The 27500-nt window shown below is 45.4% G+C and overlaps 2 protein-coding genes across 2 annotated transcripts in view; both read left to right on the forward strand.

Moving 5' to 3' along the window:
• LOC117733024 (myosin-7B-like) overlaps nt 1–21835 on the forward strand; it is a 22426-nt gene extending 591 nt beyond the window's left edge. Inside the window, exons 3-39 of the mRNA XM_034536308.1 lie at nt 904–1047; nt 1122–1278; nt 1488–1515; nt 1657–1769; nt 2509–2603; nt 2683–2746; nt 2915–3013; nt 6682–6785; nt 6893–7031; nt 8773–8891; nt 8989–9138; nt 11061–11231; nt 11340–11540; nt 12445–12617; nt 12691–12736; nt 12816–12903; nt 13696–13813; nt 13898–14021; nt 14104–14240; nt 14363–14533; nt 14613–14697; nt 15189–15431; nt 15519–15695; nt 15947–16092; nt 16197–16287; nt 16366–16523; nt 16615–16846; nt 17720–17846; nt 18072–18190; nt 18274–18470; nt 18977–19160; nt 19237–19402; nt 20132–20256; nt 20334–20449; nt 20598–20784; nt 21217–21426; nt 21692–21835. Of these exons, the coding sequence (XP_034392199.1) occupies nt 904–1047; nt 1122–1278; nt 1488–1515; nt 1657–1769; nt 2509–2603; nt 2683–2746; nt 2915–3013; nt 6682–6785; nt 6893–7031; nt 8773–8891; nt 8989–9138; nt 11061–11231; nt 11340–11540; nt 12445–12617; nt 12691–12736; nt 12816–12903; nt 13696–13813; nt 13898–14021; nt 14104–14240; nt 14363–14533; nt 14613–14697; nt 15189–15431; nt 15519–15695; nt 15947–16092; nt 16197–16287; nt 16366–16523; nt 16615–16846; nt 17720–17846; nt 18072–18190; nt 18274–18470; nt 18977–19160; nt 19237–19402; nt 20132–20256; nt 20334–20449; nt 20598–20784; nt 21217–21426; nt 21692–21835 (5148 nt within the window). The remainder of the gene's footprint in view (nt 1–903; nt 1048–1121; nt 1279–1487; nt 1516–1656; nt 1770–2508; nt 2604–2682; nt 2747–2914; nt 3014–6681; nt 6786–6892; nt 7032–8772; nt 8892–8988; nt 9139–11060; nt 11232–11339; nt 11541–12444; nt 12618–12690; nt 12737–12815; nt 12904–13695; nt 13814–13897; nt 14022–14103; nt 14241–14362; nt 14534–14612; nt 14698–15188; nt 15432–15518; nt 15696–15946; nt 16093–16196; nt 16288–16365; nt 16524–16614; nt 16847–17719; nt 17847–18071; nt 18191–18273; nt 18471–18976; nt 19161–19236; nt 19403–20131; nt 20257–20333; nt 20450–20597; nt 20785–21216; nt 21427–21691) is intronic.
• Nucleotides 21836–21949: 114 nt separating this feature from the next.
• LOC117734101 (myosin-8) lies at nt 21950–25772 on the forward strand. Its single transcript, XM_034538193.1, has 6 exons — nt 21950–22031; nt 22119–22198; nt 23882–23986; nt 24061–24156; nt 25533–25676; nt 25761–25772. Exons 1-6 carry the CDS (start codon nt 21950–21952, stop codon nt 25770–25772), a joined length of 519 nt encoding a protein of 172 aa, XP_034394084.1.
• Nucleotides 25773–27500: the final 1728 nt, after the last annotated feature.

Consider the following 27500-nt stretch of genomic DNA (forward strand, 5'->3'; position numbering starts at 1 on the left):
ATATATATATATATATATATTATATACATATATACATATTTTAAATATATGTATTTATATTTAAATATATAATTATGTATTTATATATATATACATATATATATATATATATATATATATATATTAATATTATATTTGTATTTATATTTTACATTCAATGGAAAAGGTCCCTCATGTTTCAGGCTCTGGTCAAATATACATTTAATGAACCGCAGATGAACTTTGAAATGTTTCTACTAGCGACATGGTTCCCTGGAGGTTCCCTTGAGGTTCCCTGGAGGTTCCCTGGAGGTTCCCTTGAGGTTCCCTGGAGGTTCCCTTGAGGTTCCCTGGAGGTTCCCTGGAGGTTCCCTTGAGGTTCCCTGGAGGTTCCCTTGAGGTTCCCTGGAGGTTCCCTTGAGGTTCTCTGGAGGTTCCCTGGAGGTTCCCTTGAGGTTCCCTGGAGGTTCCCTGGAGGTTCCCTTGAGGTTCCCTTGAGGTTCTCTGGAGGTTCCCTGGAGGTTCCCTTGAGGTTCTCTGGAGGTTCCCTTGAGGTTCCCTGGAGGTTCCCTGGAGGTTCCCTTGAGGTTCCCTGGAGGTTCCCTTGAGGTTCTCTGGAGGTTCCCTGGAGGTTCCCTTGAGGTTCCCTTGAGGTTCTCTGGAGGTTCCCTGGAGGTTCCCTTGAGGTTCCCTGGAGGTTCCCTTGAGGTTCTCTGGAGGTTCCCTTGAGGTTCCCTGGAGGTTCCCTTGAGGTTCTCTGGAGGTTCCCTTGAGGTTCCCTGGAGGTTCCCTTGAGGTTCTCTGGAGGTTCCCTTGAGGTTCCCTGGAGGTTCCCTTGAGGTTCTCTGGAGGTTCCCTCTGGGTTCCTCTGTACCTGTTGAGATTCTAAACCCCTGGAACCTGTTCCGTGTTCCTGTGGTTCAGTTTCTGGCGGTGAAAGAAAGCGAGCTGCAGCCGATGAACCCGTCCAGGTTTGACATGATGGAGGACGTCGCCATGCTGACGCACCTGAACGAAGCCTCGGTGCTCTTCAACCTGCGGAGGAGATACGCCGCGTGGATGGTCTATGTGAGCGCTGGTTCTCCTGCTCCTCCACATGGAGAACATGGGCTCTGTGTCTCATTGACCTTTTGACCTTTCAGACCTACTCCGGTCTCTTCTGCGTGGCGGTCAACCCGTACAAGTGGCTGCCGGTCTACTCCGCCCAGGTGGTCGCCGCCTATAAGGGGCGTCGGCGTCTGGAAACGCCGCCTCACATCTACGCCATCGCCGACAACGCCTACGTGGACATGCTGCAGAGTGAGTTATCAGCCATGAAACACGAACCCATGGAACAAACATCCTTTATAATACTGTATATATAAGAATGCTGCACTGTATTTCTGAAGATCAAAGACGTGATTGTGATTAAAAAATACATTTTTAAACATATGTAAATAAAAACGGATGTCATTCCCTAAATGTCCTTTAAATCCCTCCTGATGGTTCACTTGGCTCCTCCCCCTCAGACCAGGAGAACCAGTCCATTTTGATCACGTGAGTCACAACATTACAGCCTTTAAAATCTGCATTTCTGACGATAAACGTAACGTAGAAATGTCAGAATTACACGATAAATAACTTCTTACTTGATGTGTGATCGTTGTCGGTTGAACTTATTGTAACTTGTGTCGTCAGCGGGGAGTCGGGAGCCGGGAAAACGGTGAACACCAAGAGGGTCATTCAGTACTTTGCCATCATCGCGGCTCTGGGGGAGAAAGTGAAGCAAGGAGTGAGTGCTCTCAACATCATATCTTTATTAGCATCTTGTTGCTGTAGTTCATAAATGAGCATGAATCCTCTTGTTGTATAGAAGTCTATGCTTCATGTGTTAAAGCTGTATTCTCTCTCCTGACCACCAGGGGGCGACTCCTCTGGTTGTATAGAAGTCTATGCTTCATGTGTTAAAGCTGCATTCTCTCTCCTGACCACCAGGGGGCGACTCCTCTGGTTGTATAGAAGTCTACGCTTCATGTGTTAAAGCTGCATTCTCTCTCCTGACCACCAGGGGGAGACTCCTCTGGTTGTATAGAAGTCTATGCTTCATGTGTTAAAGCTGCATTCTCTCTCCTGACCACCAGGGGGCGACTCCTCTGGTTGTATAGAAGTCTACGCTTCATGTGTTAAAGCTGCATTCTCTCCTGATCACCAGGGGGCGACTCCTCTGGTTGTATAGAAGTCTATGCTTCATGTGTTAAAGCTGCATTCTCTCTCCTGACCACCAGGGGGTGACTCCTCTGGTTGTATAGAAGTCTATATAAATGACTCTACTTCTCTTGATTTATTCCCTCAGTAAACATTGTAAACATTAGTTTTTGGTCTCAATCTCTAGTTTCAAGTCTTCTTCAATACAGAATGATGTTCATTTAGTAAATTATGGACATTTAGAGTCAAACAGACCATAATACAGGGGATGCTTTAGGGCGGGGCTAAGAGGTGATTGACAGGTCGAATGCAGCATCTCTAACCTCCGTCTCTTTCTGTGTGTTCAGGGATCTTTAGAGGACCAGATCATTGAAGCTAATCCGGCGATGGAGGCGTTCGGCAACGCCAAAACTATCCGCAACGACAACTCCTCTCGCTTCGTGAGTTCAACATCTTGCTCACGACGGCCACGGTGAGGACGACGTGTTGTGTAACAAAGGGTTGTGTTGTGTTCCTCAGGGGAAGTTCATCAGGATTCATTTCGGGCGGACAGGAAGGCTGGCGTCAGCTGACATCAACATCTGTGAGCTTTTCCTTTTACAATGAAATCAAGAGATGTGTTCAACATTGTATTCTTTGTATTTAAAAATTACAAAACGCAAGAACGTTGTTCGCTATTACAATCTTCCATTTGTATACATTACACTACTACAGTACAGAGGAGTGAGTATTCATGTGTGGGTTTCATCAGATCTTCTAGAAAAGTCCAGAGTCGTTTTCCAGCAGCCAGAAGAGAGAAGCTACCACATCTATTACCAGATCCTGTCCAATTACAAGCCAGAACTACGAGGTAAGCACACCCACTACCAGATCCTGTCCAATTACAAGCCAGAACTACGAGGTAACCACACCCACTACTAGATCCTGTCCAATTACAAGCCAGAACTACGAGGTAAGCACACCCACTACCAGATCCTGTCCAATTACAAGCCAGAACTACGAGGTAACCACACCCACTACTAGATCCTGTCCAATTACAAGCCAGAACTACGAGGTAACCACACCCACTACCAGATCCTGTCCAATTACAAGCCAGAACTACGAGGTAACCACACCCACTACCAGATCCTGTCCAATTACAAGCCAGAACTACGAGGTAACCACACCCACTACTAGATCCTGTCCAATTACAAGCCAGAACTACGAGGTAACCACACCCACTACTAGATCCTGTCCAATTACAAGCCAGAACTACGAGGTAACCACACCCACTACTAGATCCTGTCCAATTACAAGCCAGAACTACGAGGTAACCACACCCACTACTAGATCCTGTCCAATTACAAGCCAGAACTACGAGGTAACCACACCCACTACTAGATCCTGTCCAATTACAAGCCAGAACTACGAGGTAACCACACCCACTACCAGATCCTGTCCAATTACAAGCCAGAACTACGAGGTAACCACACCCAATACTAGATCCTGTAAAATTACAAGCCAGAACTACGAGGTAACCACACCCACTACCAGATCCTGTCCAATTACAAGCCAGAACTACGAGGTAACCACACCCACTACTAGATCCTGTCCAATTACAAGCCAGAACTACGAGGTAACCACACCCACTACCAGATCCTGTCCAATTACAAGCCAGAACTACGAGGTAACCACACCCACTACTAGATCCTGTCCAATTACAAGCCAGAACTACGAGGTAGCCACACCCACTACTAGATCCTGTCCAATTACAAGCCAGAACTACGAGGTAACCACACCCACTACTAGATCCTGTCCAATTACAAGCCAGAACTACGAGGTAACCACACCCACTACTAGATCCTGTCCAATTACAAGCCAGAACTACGAGGTAACCACACCCACTACCAGATCCTGTCCAATTACAAGCCAGAACTACGAGGTAACCACACCCAATACTAGATCCTGTAAAATTACAAGCCAGAACTACGAGGTAACCACACCCACTACCAGATCCTGTCCAATTACAAGCCAGAACTACGAGGTAACCACACCCACTACCAGATCCTGTCCAATTACAAGCCAGAACTACGAGGTAACCACACCCACTACTAGATCCTGTAAAATTACAAGCCAGAACTACGAGGTAACCACACCCACTACTAGATCCTGTCCAATTACAAGCCAGAACTACGAGGTAACCACACCCACTACTAGATCCTGTCCAATTACAATCCAGAACTATGAGGTAACCACACCCACTACCAGATCCTGTCCAATTAATTCAATTCAGTTTATTTTGTATAGCCCAATATCACAAATCACAAACTCCCCTCAGAGGGCTTTACCATCTGTACACATACGACATCCCTGACCTTTGACCTCACATCAGATCAATTACAATTGAATGACAAGGTAACCACACCCACTACTAGGTAATGTCCAATTACACGACAGAACCACACGTTAACCACACCCACTACTAGGTAATGTCCAATTACATGACAGAACCACACGTTAACCACACCCACTACTAGGTAATGTCCAATTACATGACAGAACCACACGTTAACCACACCCACTACTAGATAATGTCCAATTACACGACAGAACCACATGTTAACCACACCCACTACTAGATAATGTCCAATTACACGACAGAACCACACGTTAACCACACCCACTACTAGGTAATGTCCAATTACACGACAGAACCACACGTTAACCACACCCACTACTAGGTAATGTCCAATTACACGACAGAACCACACGTTAACCACACCCACTACTAGGTAATGTCCAATTACACGACAGAACCACACGTTAACCACACCCACTACTAGGTAATGTCCAATTACACGACAGAACCACACGTTAACCACACCCACTACTAGGTAATGTCCAATTACACGACAGAACCACACGTTAACCACACCCACTACTAGATAATGTCCAATTACACGACAGAACCACACGTTAACCACACCCACTACTAGGTAATGTCCAATTACACGACAGAACCACACGTTAACCACACCCACTACTAGGTAATGTCCAATTACATGACAGAACCACACGTTAACCACACCCACTACTAGATAATGTCCAATTACACGACAGAACCACACGTTAACCACACCCACTACTAGATAATGTCCAATTACACGACAGAACCACACGTTAACCACACCCACTACTAGATAATGTCCAATTACACGACAGAACCACACGTTAACCACACCCACTACTAGATAATGTCCAATTACACGACAGAACCACACGTTAACCACACCCACTACTAGATCCTGTCCAATTACACGACAGAACCACACGTTAACCACACCCACTACTAGATAATGTCCAATTAAGAAAAAACATCCACACAATTCAACAATAACCAGACATAATGATGGAGTAGCAAAAAACAAAATAAACCCAATAGTGAAGTTTATAATCTGATACACAGCAGTACTGTATACTGAAGTATCATTAATAAATACATGACTTACATAATCATATCTGAATTATTAGCATACAGTATTCTAGTTATTTATTAGAGCTAATAATCAGACTTTATAATCAAAACCAGTGGTGGAATATAACTAAAAGCAATTTATTAGTACTATATAAAAAAAGCACATTCAAGGTAGTACCAGACTCTGATACTACATTTATTAATAAAACTATATATTATGAAGCTTTATGCAGAGGGGTTAGTTCACACAGCATTCAGAGACTCATTTATACATTTATTAATAAAACTATATATTATGAAGCTTTATGTAGAGGGGTTAGTTCACACAGCATTCAGAGACTCATTTATACACATTTATTAATAAAACTATATATTATGAAGCTTTATGCAGAGGGGTTAGTTCACACAGCATTCAGAGACTCATTTATACACATTTATTAATAAAACTATATATTATGAAGCTTTATGCAGAGGGGTTTGTTCACACAGCATTCAGAGACTCATTTATACACATTTATTAATAAAACTATATATTATGAAGCTTTATGCAGAGGGGTTTGTTCACACAGCATTTAGAGACTCATTTATACACATTTATTAATAAAACTATATATTATGAAGCTTTATGTAGAGGGGTTAGTTCACACAGCATTCAGAGACTCATTTATACACATTTATTAATATAAACTATATATTATGAAGCTTTATGCAGAGGGGTTAGTTCACACAGCATTCAGAGACTCATTTATATACATTTATTAATAAAACTATATATTATGAAGCTTTATGTAGAGGGGTTAGTTCACACAGCATTCAGAGACTCACTTATACATACGTGTATTAATAAAAACATGGAAAACATAGATGTTCATGTCTGTTGTCAGTGTTTTATAATTTAATAAGGAATGAAACATAGAGACTTCCTGTTTTCCCTTCCTTGAAAATATCAACAACATAAGAAATATAGCTTCTGGAAAAGTATGCACATTTTTGATAAACGTGTAACAGAACCAGGAAGTGTCCTAAAGTCCGCCTGTGAATGTAAGCTCCGCCTCCTGTTGCAGACATGCTGCTGCTGACCACCAGCCCCCTGGACTACCACTTCTGCTCCCAGGGGGCGACCACCGTGGAGGGCATGGACGATGGAGAGGAGCTGAAGCTCACGGATGTACGAACTCACCCCTAACACACACACACACACACACACACACACACACTCAGATTGTAGTTGACGTGTCAGTGTGTGTGTGTGTGTGTGTGTGTGTGTGTGTGCAGCGCGCCATGGACACACTGGGCTTCACCCCGGAGGAGAAGTACGGCTGCTATAAGATCGTTGGAGCCATCATGCACTTCGGAAACATGCGGTTCAAGAAGAGGCAGCGAGAGGAGCAGGCGGAGGGCGACGGCACCGAGAGTGAGACGCACAACCACACAAACACACAACCACACAACCACACAACCACACAACCACACAACCACACAACCACACAAACACACCAACACACAAACACACAACCACACCAACACACCAACACACAAACATACAAACACACCAACACACAACCACACAACCACACAACCACACAACCACACAACCACACAAACACACCAACACACCAACACACAAACACACAACCACACCAACACACCAACACACAAACATACAAACACACCAACACACAACCACACAACCACACAACCACACCAACACACAACCACACAAACACACCAACACACAAACACACAAACACATCAACACACAAACACACAACCACACCAACACACCAACACACAAACACACAACCACACCAACACACCAACACACAAACATACAAACACACCAACACACAACCACACAACCACACAACCACACCAACACACAAACACACAACCACACAAACACACAACCACACAAACACACAAACACATCAACACACAAACACACAACCACACCAACACACCAACACACAAACACACAAACATACAAACACACCAACACACAACCACACAACCACACAACCACACCAAAACACAAACACACAACCACACAAACACACCAACACACCAACACACAAACACACCAACACACAAACACACCAACACACAAACACACCAACACACAAACACACAACCACACAAACACACAAACACACAAACACACAACCACACAAACACACCAACACACCAACACACCAACACACCAACACACCAACACACCAACACACAAACACACAAACATACAAACACACCAACACACAACCACACAACCACACAAACACACCAACACACAAACACACCAACACACCAACACACAAACACACAAACACACAAACACACAAACACACAAACACACCAACACACCAACACACCAACACACAACCACACAACCACACAAACACACAAACACACAAACACACAAACACACAAAGACACAAACACACAAACACACAAACACACAAAGACACAAACACACAAACACACAAACACACAAACACACAAAGACACAAACACACCAACACACAAATTGGTATTGGTGGGTATTAATGGGTATTAATGGGCATTTATGGTTATTGATGGGTATTAATGGGTATTAAAGGGTATTAATGGTTATTAATGTGTATTAATGCACATTTATGGTTATTGATGGGTATTAATGTGTATTAATGCACATTAATGGTTATTGATGGGTATTAATGGGTATTGATGGGCATTAATGGTTATTGATGAGTATTGATGAGTATTGATGGGCATTAATGGGTATTAATGGGTATTAATGGTTATTGATGGGTATTAATGGGTATTGATGGGTATTAATGGTGATTGATGGGTATTGATGGGTATTAATGGTGATTGATGGGTATTGATGGGTATTAATGGTGATTGATGGGTATTAATGGGTATTAATGGGTATTGATGGGTATTAATGGGTATTGATGGGTATTAATGGTGATTGATGGGTATTAATGGTGATTGATGGGTATTAATGGGTATTGATGGGTATTAATGGTGATTGATGGGTATTAATGGGTATTGATGGGTATTAATGGGTATTAATGGTGATTGATGGGTATTGATGGGTATTAATGGTGATTGATGGGTATTAATGGGTATTAATGGGTATTAATGGTACCAATGTCTGTGTTGTGTGTGTTGAGGTGTGGATAAAGCCGCCTATCTGATGGGCATCAGCTCTGCCGACCTGCTGAAGGGTCTCCTGAACCCCCGCGTCAAAGTCGGGAACGAGTTGATAATCAAAGGACAGACTGTAGAACAGGTAGCCTTCAATCAATCAATCAAATGAAAACAATCTGCTGTCAATCAAATGAAAACAATGTGCTGTCATCCTGACCGGCGGTCTCACGTGTGTGTAGGTCATCTTCGCGGCGGCCGCTCTGGCCAAAGCCACCTACGACCGCATGTTTAAGTGGTTGGTGAGTCGCATCAACTCGTCCTTGTACACCGCTCTGCCTCGCCAGTACTTCATCGGAGTGCTCGACATCGCCGGCTTCGAGGTCTTTGAGGTAAAAGAGGAGAACATGTTAAACCTGAGCTAGTCTCCAGACATTCAATAACTTTATATGGGCTTTACATTTTTAGCATTTAATGTTACTCGTGGTGGCATTTTTAAAGGCAAACACATGCATTCTCTATAATGTCCACCAGGGGGCGACTCCTCTGGTTGTATAGAAGTCTATGCTTCATGTGTTAAAGCTGCATTCTCTTTACTGACCACCAGGGGGCGACTCCTCTGGTTGTATAGAAGTCTATGCTTCATGTGTTAAAGCTGCATTCTCCATAATGTCCACCAGGGGGCGACTCCTCTGGTTGTATAGAAGTCTATGCTTCATGTGTTAAAGCTGCATTCTCTCTCCTGACCACCAGGGGGCGACTCCTCTGGTTGTATAGAAGTCTATGCTTCATGTGTTAAAGCTGCATTCTCTCTCCTGACCACCAGGGGGAGACTCCTCTGGTTGTATAGAAGTCTATGCTTCATGTGTTAAAGCTGCATTCTCTCTCCTGACCACCAGGGGGCGACTCCTCTGGTTGTATAGAAGTCTATGCTTCATGTGTTAAAGCTGCATTCTCTTTACTGACCACCAGGGGGCGACTCCTCTGGTTGTATAGAAGTCTATGCTTCATGTGTTAAAGCTGCATTCTCCATAATGTCCACCAGGGGGCGACTCCTCTGGTTGTATAGAAGTCTATGCTTCATGTGTTAAAGCTGCATTCTCTCTCCTGACCACCAGGGGGCGACTCCTCTGGTTGTATAGAAGTCTATGCTTCATGTGTTAAAGCTGCATTCTCTCTCCTGACCACCAGGGGGAGACTCCTCTGGTTGTATAGAAGTCTATGCTTCATGTGTTAAAGCTGCATTCTCTCTCCTGACCACCAGGGGGCGACTCCTCTGGTTGTATAGAAGTCTATGCTTCATGTGTTAAAGCTGCATTCTCTCTCCTGACCACCAGGGGGCAACTCCTCTGGTTGTATAGAAGTCTATGCTTCATGTGTTAAAGCTGCATTCTCTCTACTGACCACTAGGGGGTGACTCCTCTGGTTGTATAGAAGTCTATGCTTCATGTGTTAAAGCTGCATTCTCTCTACTGACCACCAGGGGACGACTCCTCTGGTTGTATAGAAGTCTATGCTTCATGTGTTAAAGCTGCATTCTCTCTCCTGACCACCGGGGGGCGACTCCTCTGGTTGTATAGAAGTCTATGCTTCATGTGTTAAAGCTGCATTCTCTCTACTGACCACTAGGGGGTGACTCCTCTGGTTGTATAGAAGTCTATGCTTCATGTGTTAAAGCTGCATTCTCTCTCCTGGCCACCAGGGGGCGACTCCTCTGGTTGTATAGAAGTCTATGCTTCATGTGTTAAAGCTGCATTCTCTCTCCTGACCACCAGGGGGCGACTCCTCTGGTTGTATAGAAGTCTATATAAATGACTCTACTTCTCTTGATGTATTCCCTCAGTAAACATTGTAAACATTAGTTTTTGGTCTCAATCTCTAGTTTCAAGTCTTCTTCAATACAGAATGATGTTCATTTAGTAAATTATGGTAATTTAGAGTCAAACAGACCATAAAGCAGGGGATGCTTTAGGGGCGGGGCTACATTGGGGTACATTCGTAAATCCAATATGATGCTCTAAATTATAATGACAGCCATGTTGCTGGAATAAATAAAGTGCTCCATTACTATATTTAAAGTTAAAATAGTTTCCTACTGTCTGCTTGTTCTATTTAGATTGTGAAATAGCTTTTAATGTCACTTCAAAGGTTTTCTTGGTGAAAGCTGGAGCCACTGTTTCAATGGTACTATGATATCAGTAAAGGTGAACATGGTGTGTGTGTGTGTGTGTGTGTGTGTGTGTGTGTGTGTGTGTGTGTGTGTACAACACTGCCTGTAATGCACACACACACTTCTGTTGTTCATCTCCTGCAGTTCAACAACTTTGAGCAGCTGTGCATCAACTTCACAAACGAGAAGCTGCAGCAGTTCTTCAACCACCAGATGTTCATCCTGGAGCAGGAGGAGTACCAGACCGAGGGCATAGACTGGACCTTCATAGACTTCGGCCTGGACCTCCAGGCCTGCATCGACCTCATAGAGAGGGTGTGTGTGTGTGTGTGTGTCCTTTAAAGAGGTAGAGTTCAACCCGCGGTGTGTTAGAGACGTGTTGGGTTGAAATGACGTGATTGATGCTGCATGACGTAATCAAAGATGAATGTGAATCTGTTGCAGCCCATGGGCATCCTGTCCATCTTGGAAGAGGAGTGCATGTTCCCCAAGGCCACCGACAGCAGCTTCAAAACCAAACTCTACGACAACCATTTTGGAAAGTCGGCCAACTTCCAGCGGCCGCGGCTGGACAAGAAGCGCAAATACGAGACGCACTTTGAGTTGGTTCACTACGCCGGAGTGGTGAGTGCTCACTTCCTGTTGCTCGCCTGACGGGGACTGTGCTCCATCCATTGGTGACGTGGTCATTACAGGTCTGATTGCTGGTTCCCAATCAGAAAACAATAAACAATGTTATTGTTACTGTTTTTGATGTCTGACGGACTTCATCACTCAAATTAAATTAAAGATCCAGTTTCTGAAATCAGAGGCTGTTATAGAAAAATGACAACACGTTGTTGGAGCGTAAAATGTAAACAGTGAAACAAAGTGGGCTTTAGGTGTCTAATAAGGCAACAACAACAACAACAACAACAACAACAACAGTGGAGGAAAATGCCTTTTTTCCTGCAGTTTTTAAACGACAAACCAACCAGACAGTAAGAAACAGAATCCAAAGGAGAGTCCAGAGGAGTGAAGCAAGAAGAGTTTTATGCTTATTTATTTCAGGCCTGGCAAAAGGCTTTTGGGTTTGTGGAGACACTCTTGAAGGTCTCACTTCTCTTCTTAAGACGAGGATGAAAGTCATGTTGAAGACAAAGGTCCATTTGAGTGACCGATGAAGTCTATGCTTATTTTTTATAGACCATATTTAGTTAAACTGTAAGGTCCATGACTAAATACTTTAGAACTTCAGCATTCAAATTGAACACTGAATTTAAAAAAAATTATTTGGCAACAAATGCAATTTTTTCTGATTGATCTTTTTTTAACTAGTAGAAACTTTCCAATTATTGCTGATACGGATAATCAGCTGTTATCTAAACGTCAGGAAGAAAGTATGGAGAGTAGAGAAGCCGATCCTGAAGAGAAGAGGCCCGAGGACGGAGCCTTGGGGAACTCCACCGCTCGACACAAAGGACGCCAGGTTGAGTTATTGGAGAATGATTTTTCATCATTCACGTCAACGGATTTCTTTTTCTTGTAGGTGCCGTATAATATCACAGGATGGCTGGACAAGAACAGAGATCCTCTGAATGAGACGGTGGTGGCTCTGTTCCAGAAATCCTCCCACAAACTAATGGCTGGCCTGTTTGAGGACTACATCAGCTCTGACATAGGTGACGCTCTGCAGACGCCACACAGCAGCACGGCCGCACGGTGAAGGGTCCTAAACAAGTCCTGTTTGTGCTGTTGTTTCAGCCATGGATCCGAAGGCCGAAGGGAAACACAGGAAGAGGAAAGCAGCTTCCTTTCAGACAGTTTCACAGTTACACAAAGTGAGTTGGCAGTTGTTCCCCTTTGACTCCGACAGGCAGGACTCCGGACGCCTCTCACTGTCCGTCTGTTTGAATCCAGGAGAATCTCAAGAAGCTGATGGCTAACCTCCGCAGCACTCAGCCTCACTTTGTCCGCTGCATCATCCCCAATCACACCAAGAGTCCAGGTACCCCACCCACAGCAGCAGCTAGCATCACACGTCAGAGAGCTACATGCTAACCATCATATTAGCATACTAGCGTGCATCAGTATGCAAAAGTTAGAATTGTTTTAATAGTTTAGCAATGAACTAATAGCTTCATTAGTGATTAATATTCCGTTTATCCGTCTTAAAATCTCCTTTTGACTGACCGGCAGTACAAAACCCAAAGATCATCAGCAAGCAGCTTATTACCACCAATATTTACACTTGTTGTTAAGTGGCGACCTCTAGTGGCAGTAGTGATCATGACTGGAAGTCCAGGTGGGGAGGAGTCAAAGACTTTCACCCAGGAGGCCGCTGTTGGTGTCCCGTGTGGAACCGGAAGACGTTTAGTTATTTTAAGTAAACCACATAGCGAGGTTACTACTTTAAAATGTATTTAATACGTTAGCATGTAACCAGATCGGCTACTACGAAATAAACTTCTTACTTTAACTAAAATCATTAAATGTCCTAAAACTTAGGAAGTATTTTAATTAAAAAACTTTTTGGGGATGAAACAGAGAAAAGATGCAAAGAAACTGAAACCAGAGAATTATCATTGAGTGTTTTCTTTTGTTGACGATTAATAAAAATGTACCAAAAACAACAACTCCAAATCTTAATCGATGGACACAAACTGAACAACATTGTGTTTTATTGAGTAATAAAGAAATGTCACTCATGCAAACTAAATCTAATGTGACATCAAGGACAGCTTGAGGACTCTAACATATCAGAAGACTCTCAGGTGTCCTTACTGTATCCGTCCTGCAGGTGTGATGGATGCCTTCCTGGTCCTCCACCAGTTGAGGTGTAACGGAGTCCTGGAGGGGATCAGGATCTGCAGGAAGGGCTTTCCGAACCGCATCCTGTACGCAGAGTTCAAACAACGGTCTGGAACCCCCGCAGCCACACAAGCTATTATAATATAATAATAGTTCAGCTGCTCATCCCTCCTTGTGCTCTTTGCTCTCAGTTATCGCATCTTGAATCCTGCTGCCATCCCAGAGGACTCGTACGTGGACAGCAGGAAGGCCGTGGAGAAACTGCTCTGCTCTCTGGACATCGACCACAGCCAGTACAAGTTTGGCCACAATAAGGTACAGGACAGAACCGGTGGACACCACGACGAGGGCATCAGGCCACCGGGTGTAGTGATGCTCTCGTCTCCTCACCTCTCAGGTGTTCTTCAAGGCGGGGCTGTTGGGTCTGTTGGAGGACATGAGGGACGGCCGCCTGTCTGAGATCCTCACCGTCGTTCAGGCCATGGCCCGAGGGAAGCTGATGAGGATGCAACGGGAAAAGATGGCGCTGGAAAGGTCAACGTGCCGCCCGCCTCGTCAATGAACCCGCACAGCGAAACGCTGCGTATGCCGAGTGTCTGAAATGATTTGGGTTTTATGGGTAAAGTATGAGCTTCGGCTGTAATTCCTCCTCTCAGGGACGCTGCAATGGTGATCCAGTTCAACATCACGGCCTTCTTCTCTGTGAGGACTTGGCCCTGGATGATGCTGTTCTATAAGCTCCGCCCCCTGCTCCGCAGCGCCCAGGTGGAGAAAGAACTGGCTGCTCTCAAAGAAGAGTTCAAGAAGTTAAAAGAGGCCTTCGACAGGTCTGTTTCAGTGTTGACATGAACTGCAGGCAGGCTGAGACGTGAATATGAATACATTATGTCTTTGTTCCTCCGTCAGGTCGGAGGTCAAGCGGTGGGAGGCCGAGGAGCGGCAGGAGGTTCTGGTTCAGGAGAAAAGCGACTTGGCGCTGCAGCTCCAAGCTGTGAGTCACTCTGAAGCCTCATGAAACGAGTCTGAATATGAATCTGGATAAACTCGTGTTGATGCAGAACACATTACAATCGGGGGATTATGGGATGTACAAGACCTCGAGCTTCTTTAGAAGAGTCTTAACCAGTTCAGGAGGTACGCTGGACACTTTCACAGCTAAACAGTTAGAACAAAAAGTTTTTAAATATTGAGAATTAATATCACGCCAAAAATAAACTTAAAGCTCAGTGTTTGCAGTTTGTTGTCGTCCAGTAAAGTACGATGTATCTTGGAGATTGTTGACTTCAGATAAGATGAAGGCTTTGTTGTGATCAGCTGACAGGTGGGCGTGTTCAGCCTAGCTTAGCACAAAGACTGGAAGCAGATGGAAACTGCTAGCCTAAGAACCATATCTAAAGTTATTTAGGACAGGAAAGCCTTATTGGGAACAACATGTACCTTTATGAGCTCTCATTGTTCTCTCAAACAACTTGAATCCTCCAGGAGCAGGACAACCTGACGGATGCAGAGGAGCGCTGCAACCTGCTGATTCACTCCAAGATGTCCATGGAGTCGAAGCTGAAGGAGATGCAGGAGCGTCTGGAGGACGAGGAGGAGGTGACGGCCGCGCTGACGTCCACGAAACGTCAGCTGGAGGAGGAGGTGGTCTCCCTGAAGAAAGACGTGGACGACCTGGAGACCACTCTGGCTAAAGTGGAGAAGGAGAGACATGGAGTGGAGAACAAGGTGTGTAGACCATCTCTGCCGGGTTCTCTCTGTTCGGTGACAGGGGGTGGAACCGATTACTCAAGCTCCATTTGTCCTTCCGACCAGGTGAAGAACTTGTCCCACGAGATGTGTGTCCTGGATGAATCCATAGCTTCTCTGACCAGAGAGAAGGCCGCCCTGCAGGAAGCTCACCAGCAGGCTCTGACTGACCTCCAGGCGCAGGAGGACAAGGTCAACATGCTGGTCAAGGGCAAAGTGCGGCTGGAGCAGCAAGTGGACGATGTAGGAAAATATCTCTTTTTTATTGAGTCAACTGCAAATCCCATAAACCCCATACAGTGAATTAATATTGCAACCGCACCCACACAAACATATAATGTACTTATCACGCTCAACAAGCCCCCTTCAGAACCTCCTAAACGGGAATCTCTTGAAAAAGACCTCTCGGACCTCCTTGAGGGTCCTGGTTCATGGGATCCAAGTGACCTGTCCTCTGACAGCCTCCCCCCATCCCCCCTCTCTCTTGTCTGCAGGTAGAAAGTTCCTTGGAGCTGGAGAAGAAGATGCGTTTGGATCTGGAGCGGATCAAACGGAAGCTGGAGGGGGATCTGAAGCTGTCCATGGACTCCGTGAAGGACATGGAGAACCAGAAGGACGAGCTGGAGGAGAGGCTGAAGAAGTAAGAAAACACAAAGAACGTACAATTTCTCCACAAAGAAAGTTCTGTGAATATTTAGTAGCATTGAGATCATTTACTTAAGAACGTTCTTACTCTCTCCAAAGGAAAGACTTCGAGTCGGGTCAGCTTCAATCTAAACTGGAGGACGAGCAGAGCGTGCTCACTGCTCTTCAGAAGAAGATCAAAGAGCTTCAGGTTGGTCGCACCGATCCAAAGAGAGCTTGAAACCAGCTTCCTGACCCCGGCCTTCACCTCCGTGTGTCGCTCCCTCAGACTCGCATCGAGGAGCTGGAGGAGGTGCTGGGTACGGAGCGAGCGTGGCGCTCCAAAGCAGAGCGCCAGAGGAACGACATCACCAGGGAGCTGGAGGACCTCGGGGAGAAACTGGAGGAGGCAGGAGGAGCCTCAGCTGCTCAGACCGCCCTCAACAGGTCATCATCAGCATTACAGCTTCACTTTGGAAGATCTGAAGGCGTGTTTACAGAGCGTTGTACACATTGTGACTAACTTGACGTCAAACAGGAAGAGGGAGGCGGACTTCCTGAAGATGCGGCGGGACCTGGAGGAGGCGGGGCTTCACCACGAGGCGACGGCAGCCACTCTGAGGAAAAAGCACTCGGACATGGTGACGGAGCTCAGCGAGCAGATCGACGCTCTGCAGCGAGCCAAACAGAAGCTGGAGAAGGAGAAGGTCGAGTTCAGGCTGGAGGCCGACGACCTGGCTGCTAACATGGAGCAGCTGAGCAGGAACAAAGTAAGGGGGGCAACTCCTCTGGTTGTATAGAAGTCTATGCTTCATGTGTTAAAGCTGCATTCTCTCTCCTGACCACCAGGGGGCGACTCCTCTGGTTGTATAGAAGTCTATGCTTAATGTGTTAAAGCTGCATTCTCTCTACTGCCCACCAGGGGGCGACTCCTCTGGTTGTATAGAAGTCTATGCTTCATGTGTTAAAGCTGCATTCTCTCTCCTGACCACCAGGGGGCGACTCCTCTGGTTGTATAGAAGTCTATGCTTCATGTGTTAAAGCTGCATTCTCTCTACTGACCACCAGGGGGCGACTCCTCTGGTTGTATAGAAGTCTATGCTTCATGTGTTAAAGCTGCATTCTCTCTCCTGACCACCAGGGGGCGACTCCTCTGGTTGTATAGAAGTCTATGCTTCATGTGTTAAAGCTGCATTCTCTCTCCTGACCACCAGGGGGCGACTCCTCTGGTTGTATAGAAGTCTATGCTTCATGTGTGAAAGCTGCATTCTCTCTCCTGACCACCAGGGGGCGACTCCTCTGGTTGTATAGAAGTCTATGCTTCATGTGTTAAAGCTGCATTCTCTCTCCTGACCACCAGGGGGCGACTCCTCTGGTTGTATAGAAGTCTATGCTTCATGTGTTAAAGCTGCATTCTCTCTCCTGACCACCAGGGGGCGACTCCTCTGGTTGTATAGAAGTCTATGCTTCATGTGTTAAAGCTGCATTCTCTGCATGCAGACCGGGGATATTTGTGCCGTTCGTCTTACAAACTCTGTACCTCTAGTTTGTAATGCAGCTTAAAAATCTATGACTCTGTGTGTGTGTGTGTGTGTGCGTGTGTGTGTGTGTGTGTGTGTGTGTGTGTGTGTGTGTGGTTGCAGGGAGCGGTGGAGAAGATGTGCAGGGTGTATGAGGACCAGCTGAATGAAACCAGGAGCAGAGCGGAGGAGCTGCAGAGACAGCTGACCGACGCTTCTGCCCAGAAAGCCCGAGCGCTCACAGAAACTGGTACAACACGCACACACACACACACGCACACACACACACACACATGCACACACACACACACGCACACACACATGCATGCACACGAATATCGTCTTTGATCACGTCAGAATAAAAGGGAGGTTCATCCAATACATCTGTATGTGCAAAGAAGGCGTCTTGCCTTTGCTTCTCAGTGCATGAGCCTCATGAACCTCTTTAAACTCCTCCTCCGGGCCGTTGTTGCAGCCGAGTACAGCCGCCGTCTGGAGGAGCGGGACGCTATGATTGGTCAGCTCCAGCGCTCCAAAGCCGGCGTTTGCCAGAACTCTGAAGACCTGAAGAGGCAGCTGGAGGAGGAGAGCAAAGTAACGCTGAACCTTTGTAACTTCTGATCCTTCATTTCAACCTCACTGTGGCCCTAAAGCCAACGTTCTCCTGTGGGCTTCAGGCTCGTGTGGCGCTGGCTCACGCGGTGCAGGCGGCCCACCACGGCAGCAGTCTGCTCCGAGAGCAGCTGGAGGAGGAGCAGGAGTCCAAAGCCGAGCTGCAGCGGGAGCTCTCCAAAGCCAACAGCCAGGTGTTCCAGTGGAGATCCAAATACGAGACGGACGCCGTGCTGAGGATAGAGGAGCTGGAGGACGCCAAGTAAGGACACTCCGATGAACCCCTATGTCGGTATCTACACTGCCTCACCCACACACATGCAGACAGCCTTCTGGAACTCGAAGCGTTCAGTTGATCAGAGAACTGCTCACATCTCAGCATCCTAGAGAGCATGTAGCTCTGTGCAGAAAGAAGGTTGTGAAAGAAAGGATGAAACAGGGTACAGGGTAGTGAGACCAAGTCTTGACCTCATCTCCTATCGACATCTGCTTCAGCTATGAATATTACTGGGTTCCCATGAATGTAGCTGTGAATATTCCTGATCCCCAGAGGATGCATCCTGCTGACCTGCTGCCCGTTCCTCCAGCACCTAACAAAGTGGCATTGGCATTACATTCTCTGAGCACATCAGATCATAACAGACTTCACCGGCTGCATAACAGGTCCCACATCAATGTCGACCGGGACCAGAAGGATCTTTTTCTCCAATGTTGCATTTCGTTGCGTCTCAACTGCTCAACTCGGGCGTTCGTCTCGTGTGCTCGTAGGAAGAAGCTGGTGGTCAGACTGCAGACGGTTGAGGAAGCGGTGGAGACGTCTCAGGCCAAATGCTCCTCGCTGGAGAAAACCAAACTGTGTCTGCAGACGGAGATCGGAGAGCTGCTGGTTGAACTGGAACGAACCAACGCCGCCGCCCTGGCTCTGGAGAAGAGGCAACGTAGCTTTGACAAGGTCGGCCGTAACCCTCCACTCGGTCAGCAACCACGTAATGTAAAACATACTGATTGTATTTCTTTGTTTGATTCAGTTGTTGAGCGACTGGAAGCTGAAGTTCGAGGAGAGTCAGACGGACCTGGAGGCGTCGCAGAGAGAGTCGCGCAGTCTGAGCACCGAGCTCTTCAAACTGAAGAACTGCTATGAAGAAGCTCTGGACCATCTGGAGACGGTGAAGCGAGAAAACAAGAACCTGCAAGGTACCTTTCCCCCGTCGTCTGTCTTCTGCACCGGGCGTCTGAAAGAATGTGGAAGATGTCCTGCTGAATGAAGTCATACCTACAGTAGCAACCAAGCGGAGGTGCAGAGACCTCCTATCAGCTGAGGGATGGAAGGTTACATGAGACTGTGAGTCAACTGTGGCCGACTAACGTAATCATTTAAACAAACGTTACTGACGTCCCTCGCTATCGATACATTCATCTTTCAGGAACCAGAACTAAGGACTAAGGACTTGACACCATCTCACTGCTTGAAACAATCATTTCAGAGCACAGCAACAGTCTCAACCTCTTCGTATCAGACACACTCTCAGAAATAAAGGTGCAAAATAGAACCTGATAGGGTTGTTTGGTTTGTCCTCATAGGATAACTCTTTTTAGTTCCTGGTAGAACCTTTTGTAAACGTTCTACATCCCAAGGGTTTTAACTAGAACTTGATGAGGTGCAGCACAACCCATATCATGGTTCAATAACCAAATCTTTCTTCCAAAAAGGTTCTCATTGGGACCCTTAGTGTCACAGGTAACCCTTGAAGAACTCTTTCTTGAGAAAACGGTTATTCAGAAGCAAATGGTTCTGGGTAGAACCTCCGTTAGAAACCCTCATTTCTTAGAGTGCCGAACATCTTGCTTTAAGTGACTGTTATGGACCTGAATTCATATTGTGACTGATTGACAAATGGATTGAGCGACTGTGTTTGCCTCCAGAGGAGATACTGGACCTCACTGATCAGATCGGTCAGGGAGGGAAGACCATCTATGAGCTGGAGAGGATGAAGAAGATCCTGGACGTGGAGAAGAGTGATATCAGAGCAGCTCTGGAGGAAGCAGAGGTAACTAACTCACCTGCTATAGACACCCGCCAACTGTCTACACTCACCTGTTCACCAAACAACTGTGTGCCCACCAGGGAACTCTGGAGCACGAGGAGAGTAAGACCTTAAGATTTCAGATGGAGCTGCAGGAGATAAGGACCCAGATTGAGCGCAAGATTGCAGAGAAAGATGAAGAGATCGACAACCTCAGGTACCAGATCTGTTATAAATAGTCAACCAGGAGCCAGTGTGGTTGGACTCAGAACTTTGAACCTAACTAACCAGTTAAATAAAAACATTTAAAACGGTGTAAAATATGCAGTACGAAGCTGAGTAGTAATACCAGAGCTGTCCACCAGGCGGGGCCATCAGCGTTCCCTGGAGACCATGCAGGCCAGTTTGGAGGCGGAGGTTCGTAGTCGCAGTGAGGCGGTGCGTCTGAAGAAGAAGATGGAGTCCGACCTGAACGAGATGGAGGTCCAGCTGGGACACGCCAACAGACAGGCAGCCGAGAGCCAGAGGGCCATCAGGCACCTCCAGACACAGGTAGCCTCATCTCATTAGAATCCATCCAAGATAGGTCTGTCCACGGGGGCCTGGTCTCTGCTGGATCTGGGTCTGTCCACGGGGGCCTGGTCTCTGCTGGATCTGGGTCTGTCCACGGGGGCCTGGTCTCTGCTGGATCTGGGTCTGTCCACGGGGGCCTGGTCTCTGCTGGATCTGGGTCTGTCCACGGGGGCCTGGTCTCTGCTGGATCTGGGTCTGTCCACGGGGGACTGGTCTCTGCTGGATCTGGGTCTGTCCACGGTGGACGGGTCTCTGCTGGATCTGGGTCTGTCCACGGTGGCCTGGTCTCTGCTGGATCTGGGTCTGTCCACGGTGGACGGGTCTCTGCTGGAGGCCCCGTTGAAGAAATAGTGGCTCCTCTAATGAGAAGTGTCAGAATGTCTGAACAGGTCTCGCTCGGTCCTCCCACAGGTTCAAGAGCAACACGTGGATCTGGAGGACAAAGTCCACTTGGCCAATCAGCTCAGAGAGCAGATGGTCCTGCTGGACCGGCGCTGCTCACTGATGTCGGCTGAGGAGGACGAGCTGCGTGGAGTTCTGGAGCAAACGGACCGCGGGCGCAAGATGGCCGAACACGAGCTGGTGGAGGTCACGGAGAGGCTGAACCTGCTCGCCACACAGGTGCACACACACACACACAGACACACACACACACACACACACAGACACACAGACACACAGACACACAGACAGACAGACACAGACAGACACAGACACACAGACACACACAGACAGACAGACAGACACACAGACACACACACACACAGACACACACAGACACACACAGACACAGAATCGACTAATTGATCAATCAATGAATTAACAGGTGTTCTGATTGACAGACTGACGTATTGATGACGCGCCTCATGTCCTGGTCGTGTTTCAGAACGTAGGTCTGATGAGCCAGAAGAAGAAGCTGGAGGTCGACGTGTTCCATCTGACGGGGGAGGTGGATGAGTTCATGGAGGAGAGTCGCAGCGCTGCGGAGAAAGCCAAGAAGGCCATCACTGATGTCAGTCCTGACCTCTGACCCCCGACCTCTGATTTGATTGTCTCGTGTTTTTTGGGGGGCGGGTTTGAACCTTCTCTGTGGTGCTCCCTTCCCATCTGTCCTGCATCTCGTGTGCATCACCAGGCGGCTCTGATGGCGGAGGAGCTGAAGAAGGAGCAGGACAGCAGCTGCGTGATGGAGAGAATGAAGAAGAGCATGGTGTCCACGGTGAAAGGTACACAACACAGACTCTGTGGCGGCGGTTGAGGCGCTGGGTTCACCTGCCGGGTCCACGTTAACCTGGTGGTTGCTCCTCCCACAGAGCTGCAGGTGAAACTGGACGAGACGGAGCAGACGGCGCTGAAGGGAGGAAAGAAGCAGCTCCACAAGCTGGAGACCAGAGTGAGTGTTCACGCCTTTATTTGAGTTATCAGCATCTACTAGAAACACTTTGGATCTTTGTCTCCTCTCACACGTCATGTGAGTCTCAGGCCGGGATACGCCAGAGACAAAGATGCAGAGAGACAAAGAGACAGAAAGACAAAGAGACAGGGAGACAAGGAGACAAAGAGACAGGGAGACAGGGAGACATAGAGACAATGAGACAAAAAAACAAAGAGACAGAGAGACAGAGAGACAAAGAGACAAAGAGACAGAGAGACAGAGAGACAGAGATAGTGACAAGGAGACATAGAGACAAAGAGACAGAGAGACAAGGAGACAAAGAGACAGAGACAGAGATAGAGAGAGAGAGACAATGAGACAGAGACAGAGAGACAATGAGACAGAGAGACAAAGAGACAGAGAGACAGAGATAGTGACAAGGAGACAGAGAGACAAAGAAACAGAGAGACAAAGAGACAGAGAGACAAAGAGACATAGAGACAAGAAGAGAGAGACAAAGAGAAAGAGAGACAAGGAGACAATGAGACAGAGAGATAGTGACAAGGAGACATAGAGACAAAGAGAAAGAGAGACAAGGAGACAAAGAGACAGAGATAGTGACAAAGAGACAGAGAGACAAGGAGACAAAGAGACAAAGAGACAGAGATACAGAGATAGAGACAAGGAGACATAGAGACAAAGAGACAGAGAGACAATGAGACAGAGAGACAAAGAGACAGAGAGACAATGAGACAAAGAGACAAAGAGACAGAGAGACAGAGATAGTGACAAGGAGACATAGAGACAAAGAGAAAGAGAGACAAGGAGACAAAGAGACAAAGAGACAGAGATAGAGACAAGGAGACATAGAGACAAAGAGACAGAGAGACAATGAGACAGAGAGACAAAGAGACAGAGAGACAGAGATAGTGACAAGGAGACAAAGAGACAAAGAGACAGAGAGACAAGGAGACAAAGAGACAAAGAGACAGAGATACAGAGATAGAGACAAGGAGACATAGAGACAAAGAGACAGAGAGACAATGAGATTGAGAGACAGAGAGACAAAGAGACAGAGAGACAGAGACATAGAGACAGGGATACAAGGAGACAAAGAGACAGATAGACAAAGAGACATAGAGACAAGGAGAGAGAGACAAAGAGACAGGGAGACAAGGAGACAATGAGACAGAGAGACAAATAGACATAGAGACAAGGAGAGAGAGACAAAGAGACAGAGAGACAAAGAGACAGAGATAGAGAGATAGAGACAGAGAGACAAAGAGACATAGAGACAAGGAGAGAGAGACAAAGAGACAGAGAGACAAAGAGACAGCGAGACAGAGAGACAAAGAGACAGAGATAGAGACAGAGAGACAAGGAGACAGAGAGACAAGGAGACAGAGAGACAAGGAGAGAGAAAGACAAAGATAGATAGAGAGACACAAAGAGACAGAGAGACATAGAGACAGATACAGAGATGCAGAGAGATGGAGAGATGAGGGCTAATCATTTAGAGATAATTCCTGAGATCATTGATGAGCTGATTAAATAGTTTTAAAGATTTTACAACTTCTTGTGTTGCTGCTCAACTAAAAGAATCATAAAGAAATGTTGATTTATTGATTAATTATGTTTGATCCTCACAATATAATCAAAAGTATACATACATACGAGCATTGATCCGTGCTGTGCGATCAGGTGAGGGAGCTGCAGACGGAGCTGATGATGGAGCAGAAGAGGAGCGACGAGTCTCAGAAAGGAGTCCGTCGCCACGAGAAGAGAGTGAAGGAGCTCACGTTCCAGGTCTGCTGCTTCGCCTCCAACCCGCTGCTGCTGCCGCGGCGTTCTTCTCACGGCTTCTCTTTGTGTCCCGGCAGTCGGAGGAGGACCGGAAGACTCTGCTGAGGATGCAGGAGCTCATCGACAAGCTTCAAGCCAAAGTCAAGAGCTACAAGAGACAAGCGGAGAACGCTGTGAGTCCATTATGAATAATAACAATGTGTGAAATGTGTTCTGTACTCTGTTCTCTACCTGTTCTGGTACAAGCTGGTGAACACAGAGGATCATTCAATTCAATTCAGTTTATTTTGTATAGCCCAATATCACAAATCACAAACTCCCCTCACAGGGCTTTACAATCTGTACACATACGACATCCCTGACCTTTGACCTCACATCGAATCAGGAAAAACTCCCCAAAAATAACCTTTGACAGGGAAAAAAGTGAAGAAACCTTCAGGAGACCAACAGAGGAGGATCCCTCTCCCCGGATGGACAGATGAATAGATGTCATGTGACCAGATGAACAGAGTTACAGAGTTACATAAACACATTACATGAATATGACAATGTATGAATGGAACTCCAATCCATGAAACAGAAGGAGGTAGAGAGGAGGGGGGGCGGGGCATCAGCAGGGCCAATGGGAGGCCGGCTCACCAGCATCAGACACCTCCAGGTCCAATGGACCCTCTGAGACGTGAAGTCACAACGACTCCGGGGAGGAAGCAGAGTTAATAAGGTGCAATGGAGAGATGTAAATTCATCCATAAGGAGAGAGAGAAGAGGAGATAGGTGCTCAGTGTATCCTAAAACATCCCCCAGCAGCCTATAAGCCTATAGCAGCATATCAAGGGGCTGGACCAGGGCAAACCTGATTCAGCCCTAACTATAAGCACTATTAAAGAGGAAAGTCTTAAGTCTGTTCTTGAATGAGGTGACTGTGTCTGCCTCCAGGACTGAAAGTGGAAGCTGGTTCCATAAAAGAGGAGCTTGATAACTGAAGGCTCTGGCTCCCATCCTACTTTTTAGGACTCTAGGAACCACAAGTAGCCCCACATTTAGTGAGCGCAGCTCTCTAGTGGGGCAATATGGTACTACAAGCTCCTTAAGATATGATGGTGCATCACCAATCAAGGCTTTGTAGGTGAGGAGAAGAATTTTAAATGTGATTCTTGATTTTACAGGGAGCCAGTGCAGAGCAGCTAATACAGGAGTCATGTGATCTCGTTTCTTAGTTTGTGTGAGTACACGAGCTGCAGCATTCTGGATCAACTGGAGGGACTTAAGAGACTTATTAGAGCAGCCTGATAATAAGGAGTTGCAGTAATCTAGTCTGGAAGTAACAAACGCGTGAACCAGCTTTTCTGCATCTTTTTGAGACAAGATGTGCCTGATTTTTGAAATGTTACGTAGATGAAAAAATGCAGTCCTTGAGATTTGCTTAACGTGGGAGTTAATCATGAGATGGTGGAGACCAAAAACAGCTGAAAAAGAGAGAATTGAATGTGGCGAGAGGTGAAAGGTCTAAAGTTGACTCGTGGCCGATGTTCCTCTTTGCGTCCACCAGGAGGAGCAGGTGAGCTGCAGCACGGTGCGTTTCAGGAAAGTCCAACACGAGCTGGACGACGCCGAGGAGAGAGCCGACGTCGCCGAGACGAACGTCAACAAGCTGCGGATTCGAACCTGTGAACAGTCCAGCAAGGTCGCCGTGGTGAGGCCCGCTCACGCGCTGGTCATTGTCGTTTTGTAAACATGAAAAAGTTGAGTGTTTCTAATCTGCCGTTTGTTTCTGCAGATCATGGAATGAAGCTCCTCAAACATCAGTGTGTGTCTGTTTGTGTGACGTTTCCAGTGTCTGATTGCCGTGTTTCAGTCGGTCTGTGCCGTGTAGTCCAGGATCAAGGGGGGACACGTGAATCTGCATCTGCTGTGCTGTAACCATGTCTATGTTCCTGTATGTCTCCACTGTGAAGCTTTGTGAACTTGTTCGGACAGGAAGTGTCGAGGGAAGCGAGTATGGACAAGAGCTGGTATATAGCAGAGCAGTATAGTAGTACTGGTACTGGTACATGTTTAAAGTACTAAATGATACGTGTTTATAGTACTAAACGATACATGTTTATAGTACTAAACAATACATGTTTATAGTACTAAACGATACATGTTTGAAGTACTAAATGATACGTGTTTATAGTACTAAACGATACATGTTTATAGTACTAAACGATACATGTTTGTAGTACTAAACAATACATATTTATAGTACTAAACGATACATGTTTGTAGTACTAAACAATACATGTTTATAGTACTAAACGATACATGTTTATAGAACTAAACAATACATATTTATAGAACTAAACAATACATATTTATAGTACTAAACGATGCATGTTTATAGTACTAAACGATACATGTTTATAGTACTAAACGATACATGTTTATAGAACTAAACAATACATATTTATAGAACTAAACAATACATATTTATAGTACTAAACGATGCATGTTTATAGTACTAAACGATACATGTTTATAGTACTAAACGATACATGTTTGTAGTACTAAACAATACATGTTTATAGAACTAAACAATACATATTTATAGTACTAAACGATGCATGTTTATAGTACTAAACGATACATGTTTATAGTACTAAACGATACATGTTTATAGTACTAAACGATATATGTTTATAGAACTAAACAATACATATTTATAGTACTAAACGATGCATGTTTATAGTACTAAACGATACATGTTTATAGTACTAAACAATATATGTTTATAGAACTAAACAATACATATTTATAGTACTAAACGATGCATGTTTATAGAACTAAACAATACATATTTATAGTACTAAACGATGCATGTTTATAGTACTAAACGATACATGTTTATAGTACTAAACGATATATGTTTATAGAACTAAACAATACATATTTATAGTACTAAACAATACATGTTTATAGTACTAAACGATACATGTTTATAGTACTAAACGATATATGTTTATAGAACTAAACAATACATATTTATAGTACTAAACAATACATGTTTATAGTACTAAACGATACATGTTTATAGTACTAAACGATATATGTTTATAGAACTAAACAATACATATTTATAGTACCAAACGATGCATGTTTATAGAACTAAACAATACATATTTATAGTACTAAACGATGCATGTTTATAGTACTAAACGATACATGTTTATAGTACTAAACGATACATGTTTATAGTACTAAACAATACATATTTATAGTACTTAACAATACATGTTTGTAGTACTAAACAATACATATTTATAGTACTAAACGATGCATGTTTATAGTACTAAACGATACATGTTTATAGTACTAAACGATACATGTTTATAGTACTAAACAATACATATTTATAGTACTAAACAATACATGTTTGTAGTACTAAACAATACATATTTATAGTACTAAACGATGCATGTTTATAGTACTAAACGATACATGTAGGTTTAAACAATACAAGTTTGTAGGTCTAAAGACA

This window comes from Cyclopterus lumpus, chromosome 7, assembly GCF_009769545.1.
Source record: "Cyclopterus lumpus isolate fCycLum1 chromosome 7, fCycLum1.pri, whole genome shotgun sequence".
NCBI classification, from domain to species: Eukaryota; Metazoa; Chordata; class Actinopteri; order Perciformes; family Cyclopteridae; genus Cyclopterus; species Cyclopterus lumpus.